At 51.1% G+C, this 25982-nt stretch overlaps 1 protein-coding gene and 1 non-coding gene across 3 annotated transcripts; both read right to left on the minus strand.

Annotated features, from left to right (window-relative positions):
- Positions 1-1054: 1054 nt before the first annotated feature.
- LOC129406662 (small nucleolar RNA SNORA42/SNORA80 family) lies at positions 1055-1186 on the minus strand. Its single transcript, XR_008631139.1, has one exon. It is a non-coding gene; the product is annotated as a small nucleolar RNA SNORA42/SNORA80 family (small nucleolar RNA).
- Positions 1187-18066: 16880 nt separating this feature from the next.
- Positions 18067-19475, minus strand: LOC129406523 (ral-GDS-related protein-like). Of its 2 annotated transcripts, XM_055144640.1 has the most exons (4): positions 19292-19475; positions 18856-18888; positions 18390-18511; positions 18067-18211 (listed from the first exon to the last, which is right to left on the minus strand). In XM_055144640.1, the coding sequence occupies exons 1-4, from the start codon at positions 19304-19306 to the stop codon at positions 18082-18084; spliced, it is 300 nt and encodes a 99-aa protein (XP_055000615.1). In that variant the 5' UTR covers positions 19307-19475; the 3' UTR covers positions 18067-18081. The 2 variants fall into 2 exon arrangements, with proteins under 2 accessions (XP_055000615.1, XP_055000614.1); XM_055144639.1 differs by lacking the exon at positions 19292-19475 and having other exon boundaries at positions 18856-18954.
- Positions 19476-25982: the final 6507 nt, after the last annotated feature.

The raw sequence follows: 25982 nt of genomic DNA on the forward strand, positions 1-25982 counted from the left end.
GAGAGAGAGAGAGAGAGAGACAGACAGACAGACAGACAGACAGACAGAGAGGGAGGGGCAGCACATGGCCCAGGGAACAGTGCCATGGGACTTCAGCATAGCGCACTTTCCCTGGGAGGTGGAGAGAGTGGCACCAGGAGAAGAGGCCCAGGCTATGTGACGGCAACATGCCCTTGGACACTGCATCCCCTATTTCAAGGAATGGGTATTCCTTCCTGTGCTCAGTGACAACCACTTCACGCTTCCTCCCTACCTGTACCTTACTTGCAGCTAAGTCAAAATGACAAGTTGCTTGCTTGCTTTCCTGCTTGCTATTTACTTACTTATTTATTTACTTATTTCACTGTATAACTGTGTCACTGTCATCTAGTTGCTCATCGATTTGCTCAAGCGGGCACCAGTAATGTCTCCATTGTGAGACTTGTTTCTGTTTTTGGCGTATTGAACCACCACACCACAGGTAGCTTGCCAGGCTCTGCCATGCTGGCGGGATACTCTTGGTAGCTTGCCGGGCTCTCTGAGATGGACAGAAAAATCAATATACAAATTATACCACAGAAAATTAGAGAATAGCCATTAAGAACTTCACTAATGAGTTTCAAACCAATACTTTAAAGAGACATTTAAGAATTTAAATAGACATTTAGCTCATAGCAATTTACTTTCAACAAGTTATTTCTACAGATTATCACTGAATCAGGGGCTGGAGTGATAGTACAGTGGATAGGGCGCTTATCTTGCATGCAGCCTACACGGGTTCAATCCCCTCCACCCCATATGTTCCCCTTGGCCTGCCAGGAGTGATCCCTGAGCACAGAGACAGCAGTAAGCCCTGAATACCACCAGGTGTGCCAACAAAACAAACAAAAACTACCATTAAATTACTCTACATTTTGTGTATTCAAAAGGGACATCATTAAAGTAAAAATGTGGTAAAGGGTTGTTGCATAGAATGGCTCCCTGAAAGTGGTCAATATCTAAATATGTAAACATCAAGCATGTTTGTCTTCCAGTGTCACCAGGCACTATGACTCAAGCACGCTGCCCCTATTTGTGCTGTGTGACCTGCTTCAGCGCCTGCTGTCCCCTGGGAGGGCCAGGCAATGGTGCGGGGCCGCAGGCTGCTCTGGCCTGGGCACTATGAAGGGTCCCGGAGCACGGACCTACCATCAACCCAAGCCCATGCAGCTGATGAGAAATTTTAAGAAGAGCTTTCAAACCTGTAACTCTCAAACTACATATACGCTCAAACCATAGAAGTTATTCTGGGCTAAGTGCTCGGGGGTCTTACCTGGCAGGTTCTTAAAGGTCCCTGTAGTGCAGGAATAGAATCTGGAACTTCTGTGTGGAAGCATGCACTCCGGCCCGCTGAGATATTTCTCCGGTCCTGAAGCCCAAATTATTAACTGAGAAAGTTGAATACTCGGATAGTGCTTGGGAAATCATTTACTTGTTGTTATTTTTGTTTGGGGGACATGCCCTGCACTTAGGGCTTACTTACCTCAATCCTCAGAGCTTACTCCTAGCTCTGAGGAGTGAGGTAAGTAAGGCTTAGGGCTTACTCCTAGCTCTGAGCTCAGGAATCACTCTTGGTGGTGCTTGGGGGACCATCTGGGGTGCTGGGGATGGAACCTGACTAGGTCAGCTTCATGCAAGGCTGCATGCCCTACCCATTGTGCCATTGCTCTGATCTCTGGAAATGCCTTTTTAAAGATTAAAATTTAACTCCCCCTAGAAATACCCGATTATTACTGTAAAAAATGTGAAAAGGCATTATAAGTTGTTTCAGGAGTCACTCTGAAAAGTTATTCCAAAAATGTTCAGTGACTGATGAATAAAAATGAACTTCAAGCTGGATTCATTTAAACTCTACTTTGCTCTTCCTTCTTCTGCCCCCTTGTGGGGGTACAGAGAAAGAGATGAAGTCCACAGAAAGGAACTCAAAATATCAAGACCGAATTTCAAGGGAAAAAGTATCAGGCCAGGAATAGTCAGGGTCATCAGCACCCGAGAGCCTGGGGATGCAGGACAACAGGCAGGGTGTTTGCTCACACGTAGCTGACCCAGGTTCGATCCCCCACACCCCCCGACAGAGCCCCAAACCAAACCAGAACTATCGGTACATAAATAATATCTAAAAGTGATTTTAGTTTTTCACTGAACAGCTATTTTGGTTTAAAACGGTTACTACTGTGCTCTTCAATCAATATAACATCTTCTTACATGATTGAAAGTGAATACAAGTATCTTTTAGAGAAGGTCAGATATTTGTGGATGGAATTATCTGCTGTCTAGAATATGCTCCAAGTGCACAGCATGGAGAAAACAAAAACCTATACCTGCTGAAGCTAGGTATTTTATTGTATATCTTTGAAATTTCCAAAATAAAAATCAGGGTATAAAGAAATAGGTGGGGCTTGATCGATAGTACAGCAGATAGGATGTTTTCCCTGGCATACAGCAGACCCGGGTTTGATCCCTGACATCCCATATGATCCCTGAGCACTGCCAGAGGTGATTTCTGAGTGCAGAACCAGGTGATTTCTGAGTGCAGATTTCTGAGTGCAGAACTAACTCCTGAACATTGCCAGGTGTGACCCTCCACCCCCCCCCAAAAAAAAGTGTAGGCTCCATCATATGAAATAAAGCACCTGAATAAGTCAGTAAATTTGTTTATCAATGTTTTTTATTCTTTTTCAGTTTTATTTCCCTTAATTTTTTATCAAAAAATTTTTGACAGGGGCTGGGGTGATAGTACAGTGGTAGGGCATTTGCCTTGCATGCAGCCGACTCGGGTTCCGTTCCTCTGCCCCTCTCAGAGAGCCCAGCAAGCTACCAAGATTATCTCACCCACAGGGCAGAGCCTGGCAAGCTCCTGTGGTGTATTCGATATGCCAAAAACAGTAACAAGTCTCACAGTGGAGACAGTACTGGTGCCCGCTCAAGCAAATTGATGAGCAACATGATGACAGATACAGTGATAATTTTTGATATCACTTGTCACTTGTCATCCATTGATCTTAGATTTGCTCAAGCGGGTGCCAGTAACATCTCCATTTGTCCCTGTCGAGTGCTAGTGTAGCTCAATGATATCTGCTTGCTCCAGGAACACAAAGAGCCTCAAACTGTTCATTCACAGTTTTGATGAAGAAGTCTGACCATCTCATTGGTGGGCGGCCACTCGGTCTTTTGACGTCCCGTGGAATCCAGTCGGTAACAGCCCTAGTCCAGTGGTCATCTCTGAATCTCTGACCATTAGAGAGTAAAACTATCCAGTGATAACTACACACAAAAATAGAAATCTAAATTCTTAAAATCAAGCAAAGTGTTTTTATTCCATGGGTCAAAGAGAGAAATTTTATTTTAAAAGTTATATATTCTATGGAAATATTTTGAAATAAAATTGGAGAGAGAAACTCAAAGTATTAAATGTTTATATTATTTAAAAACAGATCATTCTAAAATCAGTAATCTAAGTTTTCTCTTTAAGATCTAGAAAAGGGAATGAGCAGTACATTTTATTTAAGCAGAAAAAATAGATAAGGAAATTTAAGAGCATTATTTTCCTGAAAACAAAAAAAAATGGAGAAAATGATTAAAATGCTGAAGATTTCTTTAAAGGCCATTAAAATAAATCTCCAACAAGACTGAAAGGAGAAAAGAAGAGAAATGAAAGCCATTACCAGTACGTGGAGAAAAAATAACCTACCCAAATGGATATAAAATAAAATAGGTCACATATGAAGGGTCCAAAATGTGTTTTACTGAAATAATATCTATTTTATTTTATTTATTTTTGTTTGGGGACTACCTGTGGGACTCAGGGATCTCTTAGGGGTGGTCAGGGGACCCTAGAAGGTCTAAGGATTCAACCCTGATTAGCCACTTTCAAGGCAAGCATCCTTCCCACTGCACTAACACTCTGGCACCCAAAAATAAGATGGACTTTACAAGAATAAGTATAACTTTTAGAACTGAGAAATATGTTATCTAAAATTTAAAATTAGAGGCTGGAGTGATAGCACAGCGGGTAGGGCGTTTGCCTTGCACGTGGCCGACCCGGGTTCGGTTCCCAGCATCCCATATGGTTCCCTGAGCACCGCCAGGAGTAATTCCTGAGTGCAGAGCCAAGAGTAACCCCTGTGCCTCGCCGGGTATGACCCAAAAAAGCAAAAAAAAAAAATTAAATTAATGGCCGTGTGCAATAGTCCAGCGGGTAGGGCATTTGCCTTACACGCAGCCAACCCAGGTTCGATCCCTGGCATCCCGTATCATCCTCCCAGCACTGCCTGGAGTGATTCCTGGGTGCAGAGCCAGGAATAACCCCTGAGCATTGCTGGATGTGACCCCATAAAAAATCACTGCCACTGTCATCCTGTCACTCATCAATTTGTTCGAGTGGGCACCAGTAACATCTCTCATTGAGAGATTTATTGTTACTGTTTTTGGCATATCCAATACACACGGGTACCTTGCCAGGCTCTGCCATGCGGGCTCCGTACTCTTGGTAGCTTGCCGCGTTCTCCGAGAGGGCGGAGGAATCGAACATGGGTTGGTCGCGTGAAAGGCGAAAGCCCAACCGCTGTGCTATCATTCCAGCCCATAAAAAATAAATAATTAAAATTTAATATTGACTAAGTAGCATAAGGAATCAGCATAAGAATCATCAAACTTAAAAACAATGAGTCTGGGGCTTCAATTCCCAGCATCCCATAAGGTTCCCTGAGCACCGCCAAGAATTATTCCTGAGTGCAGAGCAAGGAGTGGCCCCTGTACATCTCTGGGTATGACCCAAAAAGCAAAAAAACATCCCACCAAACCCAAAACAATGAGTTCCCATTATCAGTCTACTTCTCTCCTACTTTTTCTTTCTTCCAAGGTTTCTGACTATCTCCAAATGAGGCTTCTTGTTCTTTTTATTAAATTTCCTTTAATATTACATGGATGGTCAGTTTGCTGGTGATAAATTTTGTAATTTGTTTTACACTACTTTACCATTGATTCACTGATTTGGTTTTTCTTTTTCTTTCTTTTTTTTCATTCTGCTGTTGAAGCCCTCTATTCTAATTTTTAAATTTCAGTTGTTACATTCTTTATCTCTATTATCTCTGATTGGATTTTTCTCAAGCTGATCTCAGACTTCTGCTGTTTTTATTGACATTACCTTCCACAGAAGTCATTTCAGTGAGTATCAGTAAGACAGTTATTTTGAAGTCTTCCTCAGGTAGCTTTCTGTTGGATAATAATGGGTTGTCCTTGCTGCTCCCGCAGGGAGCTTAGGTTTATTGAGTTACTCCCACAAGAGTGCCCCTGAGACATACCCAATTGCATCAAGCACTAATAATCCTATATTGCTTTCTCTTTCCTTTATGTCATTTGCATACATTATTGAGCAATGCTCTTTTTGTATAGACTCAGGAAGACAGTTCATGTTATGCTTTGTCACATGGGAGTTAATTGGCTCCAAAATAATATTTACTCCTGGGCATCATATTGACTGGACTTAAACCTCACTTGCCCTTTCTTCCTAATACCCCAAAAGCAGGGTTCCAACAAATGGACTGGATGGACTCTGGGCAAGCAATTATCTACCCTGGCATCGAAAGGGGCAGAAGTATAATAAGCATAATAAGTATATATAAATACTTATTATATATAAATATATAATAAGTATAATAAGAAGTATAATAAGTATAAGTATAATAAGAAGTATAATAAGTATAAGTATAAGAAGTATAATAAGCATAATAAGTATATATAAATACTTATTATATATAAATATATAATAAGTATAATAAGCAGCAGAAGTATAAGTATAATAAGTTAAGTATAATAAGTTAAGAGCAAGGTCATGGGACAAATTCTATCATGACCCAAAAAGAAGTAGCTGCATAAGGACCCTGCTGGGGTTAGGAGAGACTCACCTGGCCTGAGGACTGTGGTCTGGAATATATAGCGAGATGTTCCCCCAAAGAGCCAAACTATAAGCTTAATATATCTCTTACTGTGTTCATACAAAATGACTAGAAGTATGATAAGAAGTAGATTTACTGTCATTGTTTCAGTGGATTACTAGCTGAGGAAAGGAGAAAGAATTCACCCTGGATGGAATCCGGCCTTTGAGCAGATCTCCTAGTAATCTAGAGTGCTGAACCCTCCGATGAGATTTTGTCCTAGAGTTAATCTCCTAGAACTTCCCCTGAAGGGGTGGCTTTACCTCTGTTTGTTGTTATGACAATGTTCAATCCCACCTATGTGTACCCCACCCTTCATGATTTCTCTAGAACTATGCTGTAAGGAGTAAGAGGGGACTAGAAAGTCCGGGACTAGGAGGAGGACCAGATGAGGACGATGACTGGAAGGAGAGGACTATGAGACTAAGACGAGACTAGGAAGGAGATAAGAAAGGAGAGGACTCTGAGGTCTACGAGAAGACTAGAATAATGGAACTATGATGACTGGGACTATGGCCAAAACTATGACTATGATTGTGCCATAAGGGGAGAAATTGGACTACACAGGGAGGGAGAGAGAAATCAACTGTCTACCCATCAGCCTGGAGCCCGGACCCAGTTTCTCCGTCCCCCTGGTCCTTCATCTGTCAGTCTACATCGTCTGTCCTGGGGAGGCGGCTCTTGGCCACCGATGGCTCTCGTCGCTGTTTGGGCATTCGTTTCTATTTTTGAAACTCGCATCTTTCATAGCTGGGTAACAGCAGGAGTACTCTCCAGTTGCTGTCTCTACCATCAATGTGTGCAAGTCTCTCCATCTCCCCTTATTTCTAGAATTCCACAAGGGCCTAAGCAGGGGATGGTGACTCTGTTCCAGAGGCCTAGGGGGACGAACCAGCTCTCCCGCAACAGATGCTCACCTGCCAGGCTTGCTCCAGAAACTCATAAATGCATCTTGAAAGAGCTCAACTAGCCACAAGGATTTCTAGGACTGGGACATCTGGGGCACTCTCGGAGGGGACAGACCAGCACCTGCCCAAACAAAGCCCCAACAACTGCTTGCTCTGGTCCTCTAAAGCTACTGCCCAATGGCAATTTTAAATCCAGCTAGACCACCCAGTAAAAATTCTGAATTCCCTGCATGATGTCTCCACCTCTACAATGCTGACAATCCTGTAATAGCACACCAGAACGGACGGGATGAAACCTAGAATCAACCAATTTCAACTAACGAAAATGGTAACACCGAAGGCTTCACTTGTAACAACATCTTAGTAATCCCTCAGACAAGGACTTAGTGTCCCCATGGTGAGATACAGCAATGTTCACTAATTTTCTTCTAAGGAAATCATTTTTGTTCATTCTGTTGGCAATTTATTGGTAACAAAAAATCTATATAAAATAAATGACTGTGGGTCTGCCACAGAGGCAGATTGAGGGGTGGTTGACATAATTGGAAACAATGGTGGAGAGAAAGGTGACTGTGGTGACATAATAAGGACTGGTGTTGGAATACTGAACACATGTAACACACCATCATGAACAACTTTGTAAACCACAGTGTTTAAATAAAACAGAGCAGGGGAAGCTGTGACTCCGAATTTGAGCAGGCTTGAGGAGTCACCAGGAATGCGTTGTCACGAGCCTGGCACTGGCTATGGCACCATGATGGAATGTCGCTGGGAGCAACGGTCCTCATTGTTTGGCCTCTTTGATGGCACTAAGTATGAGCATATCTGGACACTGTTTGAGATCTTAGATGCCTGGAAAAATCTGAGCCAGCTTCGAATAGGCTTAGGTAGTACCCATGGGCTCAGGTATGTGTAGGATATCATTGGTTTGTCCTTTCTCCCTTGCCACAAAGAGTTTAGGTTTATCTGGTAATAATCTCTAAACACTTTAAGACACATTGGTATGTCCTGTTCCCCTTGCCACAGGAAGCTTAGGTTTATCACAGTGCTCCCGAGGCACTTCCAGTCCACTGCGTCTATCTTAAACCCCTCTCCATGCTTTCTTCCCAAACCGGTCTAACATCTTTTCCCCCTAGTCAGACTCTGTTAACTTGTAGGGTCGGATTCCTCAGAAATCTATGATTTTATGTGTATGTGTGAAATATTGTCTTTCTCCTCTCTTTATGTCTTTTGAATAGTTTTGTTTAAAGCAATGTCCTTTTTGTATGGACAAAGGAAGACAGTCAATAATATGCTTTTGTAACTTGGGATTTAATTAGCTTTAAATATTATTTACTCCTGTGCATCTGCTTTCTCGACTTTAGCCTCAGTTTTCCTTAGTTCCTAGCACCCCAAAATCAGGGTACCGACAAGGGGCTGAAGGGACCAAGGGCAAGCTGTGAGCTACCCTGGTATTGATATGGGCCAGGACAAAGCGCCATGATTCTTAACCATAAGTTAAGAGCTTGATCATGGACAAATGCTGTCATGATCCAAAAGCAACGACGAGACTAGGATGCTGCTGTGGATAGGAATGACTAATCTGGCCTGAGCACTGTAGTCTGGATTGAGATGGCCCCAGGAGAGCAATTCTATAAGCTTAATGTATCTCTTACTGTGTCCATACAAAATGATTACTATTATGAATGCTTATATGTTAGTTTGGACAAGGAGAGGAGAAACACACCCATGGGATTCTGCTCTTGGGTGGGTCTTCCTGCTGAAAGCCAATCTGTCCTAGGAGAAGCATCCCCTGAGGGAAAGAACTTGACCCCTATTGATTGTGACCACACCTATGTGTAAGCCCCAAATTCTCATGCTTGGGGATTAGCTAGGCTGTAAGTGTGGGCTGGGGGTGGGGGGCAGATCTGGAGAAGCCAGATTAAGATCCAGATCCAGAGTGAGAAGGAGAATGAAGTAGCATGGGGGAGGAAGAAGCAGGAGGAGACTCAGAGAAGAATGGAGACGGGAATGAAATAAACTGCAACTCAGACCAACCAGCCTGGCTCCCATTACTTCCTTCGCTTGCCCATCGCCATCAACCTCCCAGGGGTGGGGGAAGCGGCGCGAGACTACCGAACACGGGCGGTGGGGTGGGGGAGAGATAGAGCGCTGCTGTGGCATGCCCCCTTACTTTGTGTTTACACAGCCAAACATTAGCCAAGCAGCACAAATACTGGCCAACTCCGACCACGAGTGTGGAAAGGTCAGACTGCAGCTGAATCTCAGCAAAACGATGTTCATGGAAAACGAACTAGTCCCTGATGTTCCATTTGCTCTCAATGGAACAAACATCTCCGAATGCAGCAGCTACGTGTACGTAGGTCGAGAACTCAGCGTGAGGAACGACTTGGCGCCAGAACTGCGCAGGATGAAGAGAGCGGTGTGGAACGCCTTCAAGAGCGTCGAAGAAGTGGTTAAGAGGACAAAGAAACTCCTGCTCCGGGCACATCTTTTCAACTCCACAATTCTTTCTGCACTAACATACGCCTCAGAGACCCGGGCCCTACGAAAACAGGATGAGAATGCTATTCGGGTATCCCAAAGAGGAATCAAAAGAGCCATGCTGGGAGTACCAGGTTTCACTTAAGTGACACAAGGAATCCCAGGTTCTGACCTCCATCTGTGGTCAAGAATCAGGGATGCTGTCTTATTTCCCGAGGCATCAAAAATCAGATGGGCAGGACACATAATGCGATTCAGAGACGACCGCTGGACTAGAGCTGTTACCGACTGGATTCCACAGGATGTTAAAAGACTGTGTGGCTGCCCACCAATGAGATAGTCAGACGTTTTCATTAAAACCCTGAATAAATGATTTGAGGCTCTTCCTGTTCCTGGAGCAAGCAGATATCATTGGGCTACACTAGCACGCGACAGATTAAATGGAGACGTTACTGACACCTTCTTGAGCAAATCGAAGATCAATGGGATGACAAGTGATACAAGTGAGCCCTAGCCCTAACCTATACCTAACCGTAACCCTATCCCTCCTCTTCCCCCTTACCCCTAACCTTATACTAAGCCCTACCCCTACCCTGACCCTGACTATGTCCCTACTAATACTCCTGTACCAACCCTAACCCACCCCAAACTAACCCTAATGCCAACCAATCCCAACCCTACCCCTATCTCTACCCCTTCCTCTAACCCTAACACCCTAAACTGTGTCATGATCCAGGCATTGGGCTGAACATAACAGGTTGTACCTAAGCCAGTGGTCAAATATGCAACGTGGAAGGTCTGAAGTAAACAGGTCCTGCCTATCAGCCTAACTGGGAGTGCAGGATGTTATTATCTCATCGTTGTTGTTGGTTTGGGGACACACCCCGAAGTGCTCAGGGCTTGTTCTGGCTGTGTGCTCAGGAGTCACTCCTGAAGGAGTTGTAATCTGACCTTAACCTTAACCTTATACCCTACCTTAAGCCTATTTATAACCCTCTCCGAACCCTACCCAAACCCTAAACCTAGCCTAAGCCTACCGAACCCTATTCCTCTACTTAACCCTAATGCCCTAATCCTGACCTAACTCCAACCCCAACCTCAGCTCTAAGCCTTAACTCTAAGCACAACCGCTGTTATGGTTAAGGGGGCTGTGCAGGGGTGGGGCAGGCAGGGCAGGGGCAGGAGCTGAAGCCCACAGAGAATGGCCCTGGGCCTTGTTTGTTGGTTTCATCCTTTGTGGACCACACTGATGGTGCATAGAGGCTGCTCCTAGCACAGTGCTCTGGGGACCAGCCTGCCCTTCTCATGTGGAGCATGCGCTCCACCGGCCGTGCTCTCTCCCCGGCCCCGGGGCCCTGCTGGACGTGGAGACGAAAGGAGCAGAGCACCCGTGGCCGGAGCTCTCTGTGTTGGCCCGGTGTTCCCAGGGTCCATATTTCCCTGCTGAAAATACTGAGTGAGGAGAGACTCAGAGGTAGAAAGATTGTCACAAAGAAAAGTTTATTGGCAATTTCCTCCCTGCCGGAGAGGAACTCATGAGCAAGTATGGCTCATGTCGGCGGGGGTTTGTGTGGGAATATTGGGTCTTGTGTGTTTCTTATCATGAGACAAAGCTATTACCAAGCATCAGAGGGTTCCCATTTGAGTCTCAGAAAGGTGGGTGTTTGTGTGTCTGGTTTGGGTTTTCGGGTCACACCCTGCGGCGCTCAGAGCTTACTCCTCACTCAGCACTCAGGGCTCCTCCTCATGGGCTGGGCCAGACGGACGGCAGGAGATGGACCTTGCTTGGCCACGCACAAGGCAAGTCGCCCGCGGGCTGTACTATCTCTCGGGACGGCCCCTCCCCCAGGGATGTCTGTGCACATAGGAACCATGTGTGCTGCTGATAAGAGCTCCCTGGGGCAGAGAGCCAGCCCCGCAAGAAGGGTGCTCGACTTGCACCTAGACAACTTGGTCGCCTGAGTCCCTTCAGGAGTGACTCCTGAGCACGCAGCCCAGACAAGCTCTGAGCACTCTGGGGTGTGTCCAAACCAACAACGATGATAATAACATCCTGCACTCCCACTTAGGCTGGGAGGCAATGCCCATTTACTTCAGACCTTTCACGTTGCATATTTGACCCCTGGCTTAGGTACAACCTGTTATGTTGAACCCAAGGCCGGGATCATAATTCATGGTCCTGGAGGAGCTGAGCTCCTGCCATTAAGAAATGCCCCTGCGACGGCAGGAATGTTTAGAAGGTCGGATGGAGCCACAAAAAATAGAACCATTCTTCATTTTGACAGGTGGGAACTGAGATCTCCTCTTTCAAAAGTAGGGTGCACTGCAGGGGCGCCCGTGCTCACAGCCCTACAGAGGCATTTGGGGGAGTCCCTGACCCCAGGGTTTATTCTCAGGGTCTGTGGGCAGTTTGAGTGGCTGCAGAAGCTGAAAGGGAAGAGTTTGTCTGTGAGATGCAGAGACACCCAGCCTGCTGTCCTGGGGTCAGGGGACACGGAAACGCTGCTGCTGCATCCTACTGGCCTCGCGCTCCAGGTCCGGAGGCAAGGTCTCGATTCTCCATCCAGCACCCCCCTGACCCTGGCTGCTTCCCCATCACCGCGGCTGCCCTCAGGGTGGAAGACTCGGGGCTTTACCACTGTGGAACCTCCCAACTCCCGGGAGTCTGGTCTCAGATGCTTCCGGCTCGTGGTATCTCAGGGTAACTCTGCCCCATGGAAACAAGGTGTTAGAGTGCAAGGGACCCCGGGAATTGTTCCCTTTGGCTTACTTGCAACCTGCCCCAGCTCACTGGGCTCTAAGGGCTGAGCCGGTGCCTGTTCGCAGACCCACAGGCCTCGGGCCAGTTCTTCCCTCTGCTTCCACCTTCACTTTCTTCCTTCCAGACATTGCTGGGAACGGCGGTGGCTCAACCATACCACTGCCCCACCTGTGCCCGTGGCAGCGCTGCCTTGGCCCTACTTTCTCTCCAGCTACTCCAGAGATGGGACACAGGTAGCTGGGTTGGACTCAAGAAAAGCGACAGTTGAAGACCTCTGGAACCCAGCCACACCCATGCTCAGGGCAAATATCCACACGTTCAGGCGAGCTTCGAGCAAGGGGGAGCTATTGGAGGAACCCAGGTGTGCGGGACCATGGGCCGAGATCTCCAAGGCTGCTCGGATCAGGACTGGGCCTCTCCCACCCAGATCCCCCATTTTCCAGTAGCTAGGCAGTCACACCCAAAGACTGCCCCCAGAGCCATGTAATCCCATCAACGGCCAACATCCAGAGACTATAAAACCAAGCTCTGAGAAGCATGCAGCCGCAATGCAGCTGTACAACATCTAATAGCTTAGTTCTCCCTCTTGGAGAACCTGACAAGCTAACGAGAGTTTATTGCCTACTTAGAAGAGCCTGGCAAGCCCCCGTTGGCATATTCATATCCAAATTACAGTAACAGATATATACATACCTCTCGAAGAGCCTGGCAAGCTCCAGAGAGTATCCCGCTTGCACAGCAGAGCCTGGCAAGCTACCGATGGCATATTCGATATGCCAAAAACAGTAACAGTAGGTATCATTCCCCGGACCCTGAAAGAACCTCCAATCATCGGGAAGAACGAGTAAGGAGAGGCTACTAAGTGTAATAGAGACGTTACTGTGCCCGCTTGAGTAAATCGACGAAGAACGGGATAACAGTGATACAGTGATACTCATCTCACTATTGAAAGTCAGAAGGGCATGATTTTTCAAAAGAATGAATCAACACTTATAATGGTTCCATCCCACACAGTTGCAGAACCACCTTAAACATTGGTATCTAATCTGTGGTTGTGTCATGAGTCCTGACCCTTCCAGGACTAGCAACCCACTGTGGGGAACAATGGGTTATGGGGAGGAAGTGATCGAGGAGGACCAAGAGGGCCAGGCTGAGTCCCAGAAAATAAGACAAAGGCCTTGGGAAGGGGAGGAGGAGGAGCACACGTCACATCCCAATCCCCAAGCAAGAGAAGGACGCGAGCCTGAGCCAGGGACAAGGGACAGGACTCAGAGCACCGAGACATCCCAGGGCTGCCTCTGGCCAGCTCAGCAGGACTCTCCCAACAGCTGGGCTGGGGGAGGGACTCCTGGCAGGAGGCTGGGCCGTGCACCTGTGCTCCTCGCCTGGCTGTTGCTCCCTCCACAGAAGCTCCTGCTCCTGCTCTCCATCTCAGTGGCTGCATTTCTGTGCATGGGCACCGCCCTCCTCCTGACCCTGGGCTGCAGGAAAGCCTGGGGCAGCACCAGCCACGGGGAGCCTGTGCCCGGCTCTGAACAGACTCCCGGGAATCAGCAACAACAGGCTTACCCGAATCGAAAGTTCAAGGATTATCACCCCCAGTCTACCAACAAGAGCACAGAGGTCCTGAGGTGAACTGACCAGGATTCCCCAAGCTCCTGATGTGACGTGGTTGATAAGAGGTATCTCTCAGGGCCGGAGAGATTAGGCAGCAGGTCAGGCGCTTGCCTTGAGCAACTGAACCAGATTCCATCTCTGGCATCACATAGGATCCCCTGAGCCCGCTAGAAGGGATTGATCCCTTAGTGGGGAGCCAGGAGGAAGTCATGAGCATTTCTGGCCGTGGGCCACAAACAGAAACTCAAAATCAAAATAAAATCAAAGAAGGAAAGAGAAAGGAATTCTGAGACCACTCACATGATCTCAAAGCCAAAAACTATATTTCCCTTTTACTTGGCTTTCTTCCATGATTTCCGGCTCACAGATTTCAAGTGAGACTTTGAACCTTTGGGATTTCCATAAGGATCAGAGCAACAGAAACCTCTGCTGTTCTCTTTTCTTGTTCTCTGATTCTCTTGGCTCTTGGAAACAGTCACACAGCCATCCGAGTGCAGTGACTGCCAGGGTTTCCCTAAGGGCCCTGAGGCCACAACCCTGGGCAGAGGCATCTTGAAATAGAGAGTTACAGCTTCTGCTTCCAGCCCTACCAGGGCATGGCAGAAGCCCAGGAAGTTGAGTCTCTCTTAAATGTGGGTGAGTTCATAGGTCACGTCTTGTGGCCCCAAAAGAAAGTATTTTGAGGCTGTTTAGATTTGGGAGCCAGAATACTTCCAATTTTGGGGGATGAGGGGGTGGCTCTAGGGGTATGTATCATATCCAGCTGTTTCAGGGCTTCATCCTGGCTCTATGCTCAGGGCTCACTCCTGGCAGAGCTCTGGGGACCATGTGGAGATCAGATCTAGGTCAGCAGCATGCAAAGCAAGTGCCCTTTCTGCTGTACTAAGGTTCTGCCCTGAACCCTTCCACTTCTTTCTCTGCTGAGCCCCAAACTCTGTGAAGACCAGTGCTACTATAACCGCAATCTCACCATCTCTCTCTCTTCATCTGGCTGTCGCTCCCTATGCTTTAGCAGCCTTGGTAGCCATCTGATTGGCTTCCTGAATCCCGGGAGCAAATTGAGTCAATCATCGTGTCCATCAAGGCAGCGGTCAGGGGACCCCCATGTTAGGGACCTGCAGGTCCAAAGCAACAATCAAAGTCCCAAAGGGATGATGGTTTGGGGGTCCTGGACCTTTTTCTGGGGAGCCTGAGGCTGTTTCTGAGGAGATGGTCTCAGCGTTGACTCCCGGGAGGCTGTGCCAGTGCCTGAGGACTGTGTGTTGTGAAGAGAAGCCTCCACACCTACCCGAGGCTCTGGCTCCAGGAACCTACTTAGCACACATGCCTCTCCCCTGAGTTTGCCAGACTAGCAGGCTTAGGGGTTCGTACAACCCTCAACAATTAGTTCTCTTTAGAGCCTGAGGTCAGGTGCCTTGAAACAACTCAACTGTGCTGCTTAAAATTGGGCTTTCTGGGACCCAAGAGCCAGTACCAGAGTCAAGGGTCTTGTTTTGTATATAACTGACCACTGTTTCACCCCTGCATTTTCCATACATGTGAATGACCACTAATTGACTCTGACACCTTTCATGCCCCATGCTCTGCCAGGAGTGACTCCTGAGAACAGTCAGATAAGCCCTGAACACTGTTCAATGTGGCAACAGAATAATTTTTATTTATTTACTTTATTGTTTTGCTTTTTGAGTCACACTATACACCAAAAACACCAAAATCCACTGCTCAGGGGTTACTCCTGGCTCTTCATTCAGGAATTACTCCTGGTGTGCTCAGGGAACAATATGGGATGCTGGGAATCGAACTCTGGTTGGCCCTGTGAAAGGCAAATGCCCTACCCACTGTGTAATCACTGCAGCCTCCAAAAGAATTTTTAAATTTGATAAAAATAAATAAGTAAAATTGGACATTCTACATACATCTGGAATCTTATGCTTTACCATCTGTTTAGTCAAGACACCTTGTCATGATGGCTTCCACGTAGGGTTCAGGGTACCACAGACTCTGCTCAGAGATTCAGAGCTGCACCCATGATGGTTGGATGCTCTGAGAGTATCAGGGGTAATACTGGGGTGCAGACATGGGCCAGGCACATAGAAGCCTTAGCCCTGCACTATCTCTCCAGGCCCTCTTTAAGAATAAGTGTATCTTAAAGATACACTTGTACCTTTAAGTGCATCTTTACAAGATACACTTGGGCAAGTGTCTCCAAAAGACTTTTCTCCTTAGTGGTATTTTTTCTTAAAGACTGCTTTGTCTTTCCAATGGTTTTCTAAGACACTCAGAATTTACATATTAGAAATATTGAAGACTTGAGCAATGGTCCTAGGCAGGTATGCTGCAGAGGATTCACGAGGTGACGCCTCCTGATGGCCTCTAGCCATGTTCTGCTGTGGGGCTGTCCCGCAGGCCCAGGACATGCTTCATTAGCCATGTCACCTTGTCATCTGTCTGCTGACGAGAGGATGGGAGAGCGGGATCAGTTCAGAGCTCTACTGAGCCTCAATCAGGTTGATTTGTGAAATAAAAACTCCCAAAAGTAGAAACGCATTCTAAAATTCATCTCTATGTTTTAGACAACGCATCGAGGCCGAGCATTTGCCTTGCCTAGTGAATTCCTGGGTTCACTTCTAAACACAAACACACCCTCCCACAATTTAGACACACTTTGCTTTCCAAGTGAAGTGAAATATTTGTCTTATTTCACAGTTGACTTTCTTGGAATGCCAGAAACAACCTATCCATACACTTTATGCGCTGTAAGGATAAACATTATTTATCTTATTAATATTATAATTATTATAAATATTCTTTCTTATCTTTATTAGGAGCATGTGTATATGTATGTGACTATGTACATGGGTATATCTATGTGGGTATAAAATGATTTCTCATTGTGTCCTTCCAAATTGTCTCATCAGGCAGATGTGATACATTGGAATATGGAACGGAATTGTCAGCAACCTGAATTTTGTTTTTGTGGGTGTGATGTCAGTGTGCCGCATGCCAGCTGTTGGATGGCCTCTTTATACTACGTTCCCTTCCTGGACATTCTGGCTGCCGGATGCTCCCTTGGGGGGGGCCCAGGATGGTGCTTCCCAACCAGCCCTGCTCTCTTCTCCTTCAGGGTCCCTGTGTCAAAAGGAAATGCAGCCCCTCTCCCGATTTCTGGGACAGGGGAAACTTGGGGAAGGTTCCTCTCTCAACTAGACCATTCTCTTTGCAGGCAAGACTGAATCCCACATTTCTAGTGACCTGTGTGCCCTGGAGGTAAGGCCCCCTGTGCTGAGGAAGAAGCACCCCCAGCCGTGAGGGAGCCTCAGCTCTCCTGGGCGCCTTTGCTCTTGAGCCCTTTATTCTGCTGACCAGGACTGGTTTGTTTGTTTCTTTGCTTATTGGGTCACACCCTGCAGTGCTCAGGAGTTACTTCTGGCTTTGTACTCGGGGATTGCTCCTGGCAGGACTTGAAGGACCATAGAAGATGCCGGGGATTGACACTGTTCGGCCACATGCAAGGCAAGCACCCTGCCTTCTGTACTATCAGTCTGGTTCCTCCTTCTGACCTTGAGGGCCTGCGGTTACTCTTGTTTTCCGGATCTCCTGGGATCTTTTCTGCCCTGCTGCCCACCTGAACATCCCCACCTTACCCTCACTCTGGTCAACCCCTGCTTTGACCTTGGCCCTGGAAGGAAGGGAAGTGTGGGGGGTCATGAGCCATGTGTGGGCCCTCATCTGTGACGCCAGACGCTGGATCACCCAGGAAGGGTGGCAGTGAGTTGGCTGGGGTGGGGACTAAACACGACTCGGCGCTTTTTCTAGACAACAGTACCCTCTTTACTTAGTGCCTAGCAGGAGGACAGAAACAGGGAGGAGCAGCTCAGCTTCACCCGAAGGGGCTGGGAGCCAGGGAAGCCAGTTCTTTCCTGCTTAAAACCTTCACCAGAGGACGATGCTGCAGAGACTGCATCTGCCCCACTTGAGGACATACCAGAAGATATCCCGCAGATACCCCGAACAAGTGCAAGAGATTCCCCAGCAATGAGAACAGCCCCGGTTGCAGGGGAATGCACACAGGAAGAAGCAGAGCCTTCCTGACCGTGGTGTCCACCTAAGCTTCCTGTGCAGAAAGGAAGTTACAGAAACCAAGGAGATGAAGGAAGTTTCTGCATAAGTATCTGCACATCCCCCACCCCTGTGATAATGACATGGCTGCTGCTGGTGTGGGTGCCGAGTGTGTGGGGACGGCCAGGGAGGGACATTGTATCACTAGGAAATTGCACTATGACACATTCTTTCGGTCAATTGTTTTAATACTAAACTAACTCAATGTTATTAACAAATATAATATAGTTGAGATTGTTTAAACACAAGCACAACTGAAGGATATGTTAAAGTAAGGGTGGACAGTGGCTTCCAGTGAAGCTCCTTCCTGGCGGAGGTGGTAGAAGAATGCCTCAAACGGGGGCTCCCGCTGGAAGGACAGGACGAAGCTGGGGACAGAGAGGCAGCGCTTGGCGACAGAAGCCACAGTAGCATGGTCCCTCCCAGGCTCAGGGGGTCAGAAGGGCCCAGGCTGCAAATCAATCTGGACTGTGGTGCAGGGACACGACGCAGATGTCCCAGGGACCGGAACCCGGGCCCTCCCCGATCCAGGCCTGTCCCTCCCACCTTTCCTCCATGGAGATCAGCTCCAGGTCCTGGAACCAGGTGAGAAACTGGTCGTGGGGCTGCAGGCGGTAGTTCTCTGCGGCCTCCTGGAGCAGAACAATCTCCTGGAGGATTTTAGTTTCCTGGGACATTGTGAAGGAAGGAAGGAAAAGGCCTGAGTGGGCTGTGGCGCCGTCCAGCCAGGGCTGCCCAAAGGCAGGCTAGAAGGAGAATTTCCACAGGAATCCCCCCTTCACTCTGCCCGTCAGCATCTCCACTTGTCTGAGATCAGAAAACACCCCTCCACCAGGAAGTTCCCCTTGATGGATCTCTGCCCTCCCACACGCATATATAAGTTTCCATTGTTTCATTCTCCTACTGTGAGTGTCAGGCCAGAGGGACAGAGACTAGGAGGATCTGAGAGGGGGCCAGGGTACAGGGAAGTCGGGTCCCCTCCTCTGTTCCCCTGCAGAGTCCCACTGCTCACCTTTGTTAATTTCTCCTTGTTGATCACCTCCCCCTGGAAGCAAACAGCCAAGTGCATGAGAAAGGGCCTCTGGGGGACCCTGTGACAGGCTCTGAGCTCAAAGGACACGGCTGGTGTCAGGTATGCCGACCCTCCCGCCCTGTGACACACTGGGGTGTCCAGCGAGGACAAGCATCTTGTCCCTGAGGTGGATGCTGAGGTCCCTCTGCCCCACGCCTCTTGCTGAGGGAGAGGTTGGGGATGCCCTTGACCTCAGGTGGTTCTGCACCAGGGGCTCTGCTGATCCCTGGGAACTGGGTAACAAGGCCTGAGTGCCCCGTGCAGCTCCTGCCTCGGGTATCAGCCCAGCGCCAGGGGAGTTTCCCTCAGGGCTCTGCCCAGGGCTGAGGTGCAGGGGAGTGTCAGCTCCAGCCCGCCCAGCCCCCAGCTCACTCACCCCAAAATCCTCCATTTCTCTGTCCAGACTCTCCAGCTCCTGGAGGAAGGGCCCCAGGAAGGGGACCACACCCTGTGCCGAAGGGGCCGTTAGAAAGGGGCCCTGCTCTGGGGTCCCCAGGACACCCCCAAGCCTCAGCCTCCCACCACGAGGCTCCAGGTGAGCAGGAGCCCCTCCAGGACCTTCTAATGTCCTCCTCCTTGCAAAGCTGAGAGCCCTCCCGTGGGTCCCAGGGTCCCAGCCCTCTCCCTGGCTCCCCCACCCACCCTCCACACACCAGCTCTGCAGCCACCCACTCCACCCTGGGTCGGGACGGGGTCAGCCGGAAGCAGGGCTGGGCCGGGCCTCCTTTCTGAGGGAAGACCCCTGTGGGGGCCACCCCTCTGTCCCTGGGTCCTGCACATGCCCCTCACCTGGCGTCTCCCGAGGTTCCTCAAGCAGGACACAAAGCTGCAGCGCTGTTCCACCTGGGGATGAGCACCCGACCCTGAGCCTCTGTTACCCGCACGCCCAGCCCCCACTCTCCTCCCTCAGGCGCAGACTGAAGAGAACAGGGACAGCACTGAGCCTGCAGCCCCCACCCAGAGCAGCAGCCCCATGCAATGCCCCCAGGGCTGCCTGCCCTCGCAACCCCCAACAGGCCTCCACCCAACCCACACACCTGCTGTGCCCATACAGAGAAGACAGGAATGTCACAGAAACCTGAAGAGAACCTGCCCCTCCCTCCCTGCCTCCTCCATGCAGGCCTCCAACCCGCAGACTACCTGCGGGGGCTTGCAGCGTCTATGTTTCCGGGCCTGTCTGCACAGGGCCTTCAGCTTCCTCCGGCTCCACCTAGGGAGGGAGCACATTTGTCCCGAGGGAGCTGTCCCTGCATCCCTGGGGCCCCACTCAGCTGCGGGAAGCCAGGGTCCCACTCCCTGCCCAGCACCTGGCCCCCGGGCTGCTGTCCCCAGGGGTCTCAGCTCAGTGAGGGGCTCTGCAGACAGAGCCCTGAGGCCGCAAAGCTGGGGGCACCCACCAGGACACGTGGCCCCAGGTCTGGCAGAGTCGGCGGATGGCGGGGCTCTGCAGGGCACAGATGATGGCATAGGTGGACGCCCAGTTGCGGAGGCGCTGGCACTCCTGGGAGACAAGAGCAGGGGACAGGGCAGCTGGAGTCTGAGCTCCCTGCAGGCCTCGGTGCAAATTCCCATATGGGGGACACTGAGAATCTGGGGTCAATGGGGGACACAGAGATCCCCAAGGAACCTTGGGAAAATGTGTGCATAACTCAAGAAAGGAACAGGCAGGACGATGGGCCCCACTGGGACGGCCCCAGGACACAGTCCCTGCAGGAAACGCCCGCGGTCCTTGGAGCAGGAGACCATCTTCTCTCCCAAACTTCACAGGAGTACAGGCAGCTGCACAGGGACCCCCACCCACTGCATACCCAGGCCTCTAGGGCCCAGTGCCCACAACTCCACAGGGATCACCGTCCCAAACATACCGGGCCACCAGGACCCAGTGCCCCCTACTCCACAAGGACCCAGCCACCACATACCTGGACCCCCAAGATCCAAGGACCCCAATTCCACAGGAAGCCCCCCAATATACCTGGGCCACCAGGATCCAGTACTCCAGCATCCGTGCCCGCGCGGGCGGGCTCAGTTCCGAGAGGCAGGTGGTAAGGACACAGGCGGCCACAGTGTAGTACTGGCTCTCGATGGCCCGCACAGTGGGGCACACATGCTCGTAGCCCGGCTTGTTCCTGATAGATGAGAGGTCCCCCCGACAGTGGTTTGGCACCAGCTCCAGGAACAGCTCCTAGGGAGAGGGACAGGTTCAGCCACAGACACCCCAGGAGACAGAACAGAGGACAGGGCCAGTCCCACTCGGCCCTTGGGCTGTGCTGGGCACTGAGGGGCTCAGGACCCCGGAACCCAGACTGATGCGGGGTGCAGGAACAGGACCCCTCTGCCTGCTCCTGGGCCCTACCAGACTCAGGGTTCTCCCCGGCTCCCTCTCTGCACCCCTCAGAGGCACATTCCTCTGTGACAGCTGCACTGGGGGCTGGTTCCTGCGTCCCCCTTGAGGGGACCGCCCTCAGGGGCCTCATGGAGTCCAGGATGCTCAGACCATAGCAGACACACAAACCCGCGACACTAGTCTCCGCGCCACAGGCACCCCAGCACCCCCCCCCCACACACACACACACTCAGACACTGCTCTCTGTTAAGCTCAAGGACATGAACCCCTCCCCATGCCTCCCCTGCCACGGGCCATCTTGGCCATCCCGGGACAGTGCAGGATCAGGGAGTGGGCACAGAGGGTGAGTGTGGGCCAGGAGAGCCACTGCTGGCAGAGGTGCCCGGGGAGGCAGGTGTGGGCGACGCTGCCTCTCACCTTGTCCATGAGTGTTAGCTGCTCGGCCATCAGCCGGGCAGGGAACGTGCTGACGGAGACCTGCTTGTTCCCCGGCTCCTCCAAGGGCCTGCTGCCGGGGCAGGAAGGCTCAGGGCCGTCAGCTGCCTCGCTGGCCCGGCTGGCAGCTGCCCACGAGCTGGCATCATGCGTGTCTCCAGGCCCGGCGTCCTCCAGCTCTGCCCATTGTGCTGCGGCCGCAGCTGAGGCTTCGAGAGGCTCCAGCTCTGGGGCATCCCGCGGAGGCAGGCCCAGCTCCTCAGGTGGTTCTGGGACAACTGCTGGGGCTGGAGCAACGTCTGAAGAGAAGGGCCCCGCCTCAGGGTCCCGCCAAGCCACAACCAGAAACAGCAGAGCCCTGTCCCCAGACCACGGCGTGCAGGAGCCCGGCCACCCCAGAGGGCAGGGCCTTTACCCTGAGCCCTGATCAGTGCGGTCAGGAGAAGTTCCTTCCTCAGATGAACTTGGAGGCCAGAGCCAGAAAAATGCACCAGAATGCAGCCCAGCATCAGTTGCACGGGGACACAGCACAGCCACTCAGCACAGCCCTCAGGCCAGGACCCCGACATGGGACTCAGGGCGCTGGGGGGAGTGCAGGGAGCAGAGTCAGGACCCTGGAACGTGCCTCCCCTGCTCCCACAGAAGGTCCCCTCACCTGGAGCCCAGCTGAGCCATCATGCCACTGAGAAGATCTAACAGAGAACCTGTGAGTGGGTCCCCATGCCCTCGACTCCAATGTCGTGAGAATGACCTTCCCCACCTGGGCCTGTCCTGAGCTGCTGGGAATTCTAGAGTACCTGCCGGGGCCCGTCTGCTGCTGCAGGCCCAGGGATGATGAGCAGGAGGGGGTGAGAGGAGGCCAGACGAGGGCAGTGGGACAGGGAGTGTGGGCCACTCAGGGAGACCCCAGCCCAATCTGCTGTTTCCTGAGCCCTGGGACCCCTCTTCAGCCCTCTGTGATGCAGGGACCCTGTCAGGGAGGTTCCCTGTTGGGGAAATGATGCCTGAGCTCTGGCTTCTGCCCACACACGGCACCAACACAGACCCGGCTGACCCTTGTGGATACTGGGGACCCTGGACCACTCACTGCTTCAGTGTTTTTTCGCAGTTGAGAACCTGCTCCAAGTATGGGAGGAGGCATCCAGACCTATGGGAAGCAGGAAAGTGTCCATGGAGTGTTCGGGACACACGGCAGGATCCTGAGGCTCAGACCAGGACTCAGTCCCAGGGAGTAGCTCTGTTTTTGCGTGACAATGTGTGGAGAAATGCTGTATGACCAGGTGCTGCTTTGACGTATGGAAAGACCAAACTACCAAACCCTTCTCCTGTCCCGTGGTGCTGGGACACCTGTGTGCCCCAGAGATGTCTAATCGCCCAGAGCAACACCAACAGGAAGACCAGGGCATGGGTGGACAGAAATGCTTTGGAGTTCGGAGGGGGTTTCCTGTGCATGTACTCTGGGAGTCCCAAGCCACAGGCTCTGAGAGTTGCGGCTGCTGTTCCATGGGCAGGAACAAGAATGAACAGGAAGCTCATGGTCAGGAGACCAGGCAGCAGCCCAGCACTGTCACGGCCCATCCCATGTCCTCCTCCAGGACCTTGCGTGACTCTCTCCACGCTGTGTTCAGAAGAACCAGCAGAAGCCCAGAGAGGCCCTGGCTCCTTCTGAGCACCCCAGGCGGGGAGGCAGGCAAGGCCCAGCGGCTGGCGGGGCGGCTCTCACCAACGCAGCATCTGCTGCAGGATCCGCGCGGGAATGGGGAAGGCCAGGCCGGTAGGAAGGATGGTGGTAACAGAGGAGAACTTCCGCCCAGGGGAGGTTTGCATCAGGGAGACCAACATCTCCACAGTTCTTTCGCCGAGGGTCAGCATCGTGCAGGCCTCATCCAGAGAGCTCGGGCACATGGGCTCCTCCTGCTGGTGGGCAGGGGGTGCAAGATGGTCAGTAGGTTCCCCAGGGTGCAGGTGCCAAGGGTCTGGAGCTCAGAACTGGGGGAAAACCAGCTCTTGGGGCAGAAACAGGAGCGCCCACATGTGCAAGGAATCGGGCTGAGGACTGCCCTTCTGACCAATGAAGTTTGCTGTTGTCAGTTGGGAGCATTCACAGGCCAGAGGACAGGCATGGCCCCGAGGGTCTCAAGGAACCCACCCCCTGCAGAGGACAGCAGGGGGCAGCTGGGCAGGTCCCTCCTCATCAGCAGAGAAGCTCCTGCAGCTGCTCTCAGGACCTGCCTCCTCTTCAGTTTGTTCTGCCCCCCGGTGAGGGGCTGGGGAGCCCCGCTGAGGGGCTTCAGAGCTGTGGCAGATCCCTCCCCAGGTCTCCCCCTACCCTCTGGGCCCCTCCTTTGAGGCCCCCCTTTGCCCAGTGGCCACTGTGCTCCAGTGCTGCCCCTAGTGGAGAGAGCTGCCATGTGCCACCGAATCTCCCCTCCAGGAGTCCCTGGGCCAGCCCACAGACTCTGTCCCTGGCCACTAGGAGGCGGGGCCTCTCCTGCCTTGGGCCTGTGCTGGGGAAGCCTCAGACCCAGACTGCAGCAAGCAGCCACAGGAGGGCCCTGCTCTGCTGCTGAGATGCTCAGGGGCTGATGCCAGTTGAGCTGTCCCTGCTCTGTGGGCTGAGTCCTGTCCCCACGTGTCCTGACAGACTGTAGGGACTCAGCCAACACAGCTCCTTTCTCTGGGCCTCCTTCCCTGGAGGTGCATCCCAGGGATGGCAGTTTCAGGGAAATGAACACCGCAGCCCTCTGCTCCTTCTCTCTCTAACCCCCAACCTGAGCTGCTTCCTGCTTGGAGAGTCAGCCAGACAGGGAGCTGTCTGAGCCCCGTGTCCCTGGGCCATGAGGACAAGGTCAGACAGCAGTGCAGATACACAGTGTGACTGAGGGGAACGTGGGCGTGGCCCTCTGGGTCAGCTCCTTGTTCTGAAGTGGGTGGGGATGGACTTTCAGCTGACCCTGTGTCAGAGGAGCATTGGGGACTGGATCACTCTGAGATGGGCCGTGGACACCCCGAAGGGTCACCATGGAAGAGTCTCAGGTGTCTTGGGCTCGGAACTGGGCTCTGCACCCACCTCCCCATCTCAGACCCTGAGTGTCACCTGCTCACCTGTGCCGGGCACTGGGTGTCACTGCATCTGTGCGGTCCCGGGCTCGTGTCCTGGCAGGTAGAACAGCTGCTTCCCACCAGGGGCTCCACCGGGATGTCCCGAGCTGAACTCTGTAACACAGCCTCTGTCACCCCTGGGAGGGACCTGACACGGGGCCCCCTTGAAGAGTCTTTTTGGTCCAACAGTGAAATAACATCTCTCACCACAGAGACTGCACACAGCGAATGGAATAAGAACGACCAGTGCTGGCACAGATGCAGGGAGAGAGGGGGTCTCATTCATTGTTGGTGACAAGGCCGACTGGCCAAGCCTTTTTGGAAAACAATATGGCCATTTCCCCCCTCCCCAAAATTAGAAATTGAATTCCATAGGATCTAGCAATGCCACTTCTGGGGATATACCCCAGACTAAATAGGCACAGAGCTGAAACATCATCTGCACTTCTATGTTCACTGCAGCACTATTCACAGTAGCCTGAATCTGGAAACAGCCCGAGTGTCGAGAACAGAGGAGTAAATAAGGAGATTATGGTACATCTACACGATGGAATACTACATAGCCACCAGGAAAAACGTCATAATATTCACTTAGGATGACACTCGTTCCCAAGGACATTGGAAACAGGGCCAGGAGGACTGGTCCACAAGTTTTGGGAGAGACAGGGAAGGCAGTTAGGGTAGAGAAGGACCACTATGACAAAGGTAGTTAACTATGAATAAGAACTGTGAGCTTAAAGTAGGTAACGGAACAAACATGATAACCTCTCAGTACTTGTATTGCAGTCTATAATGGTCCAAAGTAGAGAGAGAGAGAGGAGAGAAAACAGAGAGAATCAGAGACAAAGAGAGAAAGAGAGAGAGAGAGAGAGAATTTCGTGCCATAGAGTTAGGTGTGGGGTGAGCGTGGTGGGAGAGAAACTGGGAACGTTGCTGGTGGGAAATATACACTCGAGAAGGTTCCGTTTTTTAGAAACTCTGTTTTGTCAAGAAGAGTCCATGACACACACCAGCCTTCCCTCATGAGGCAGTTGCTCCTTCCCGTAAGAACAGGACTCATTCCCCTCAGACACCTTTGGACCATGACCCACAACTCACACAATCAAATTTCATTCACACACACAGACACACACACAGACACACGCAGTAACAGGGATGTGAATCTACCGAGGTGCATCACAACTGT

The sequence above is a fragment of the Sorex araneus genome, chromosome 7 (genome assembly GCF_027595985.1).
Source record: "Sorex araneus isolate mSorAra2 chromosome 7, mSorAra2.pri, whole genome shotgun sequence".
NCBI classification, from domain to species: Eukaryota; Metazoa; Chordata; class Mammalia; order Eulipotyphla; family Soricidae; genus Sorex; species Sorex araneus.

What these genes read in the sequence shown, in the direction of transcription:
- LOC129406523 (XM_055144639.1), bottom strand. Translation starts at nt 18,912, where the DNA reads ATGCACTTGGCTGTTTGCTTCCAGGGGGAGGTGATCAACAAGGAGAAA. An exon ending in ACAAGGAGAAATTAACAAAG is followed by an intron (nt 18,512 to 18,855) that starts GTGAGCAGTGGG and finishes ACAATGTCCCAG; the next exon opens with GAAACTAAAATCCTCCAGGA. An exon ending in CTGATCTCCATGGAGGAAAG is followed by an intron (nt 18,212 to 18,389) that starts GTGGGAGGGACA and finishes CTCTGTCCCCAG; the next exon opens with CTTCGTCCTGTCCTTCCAGC.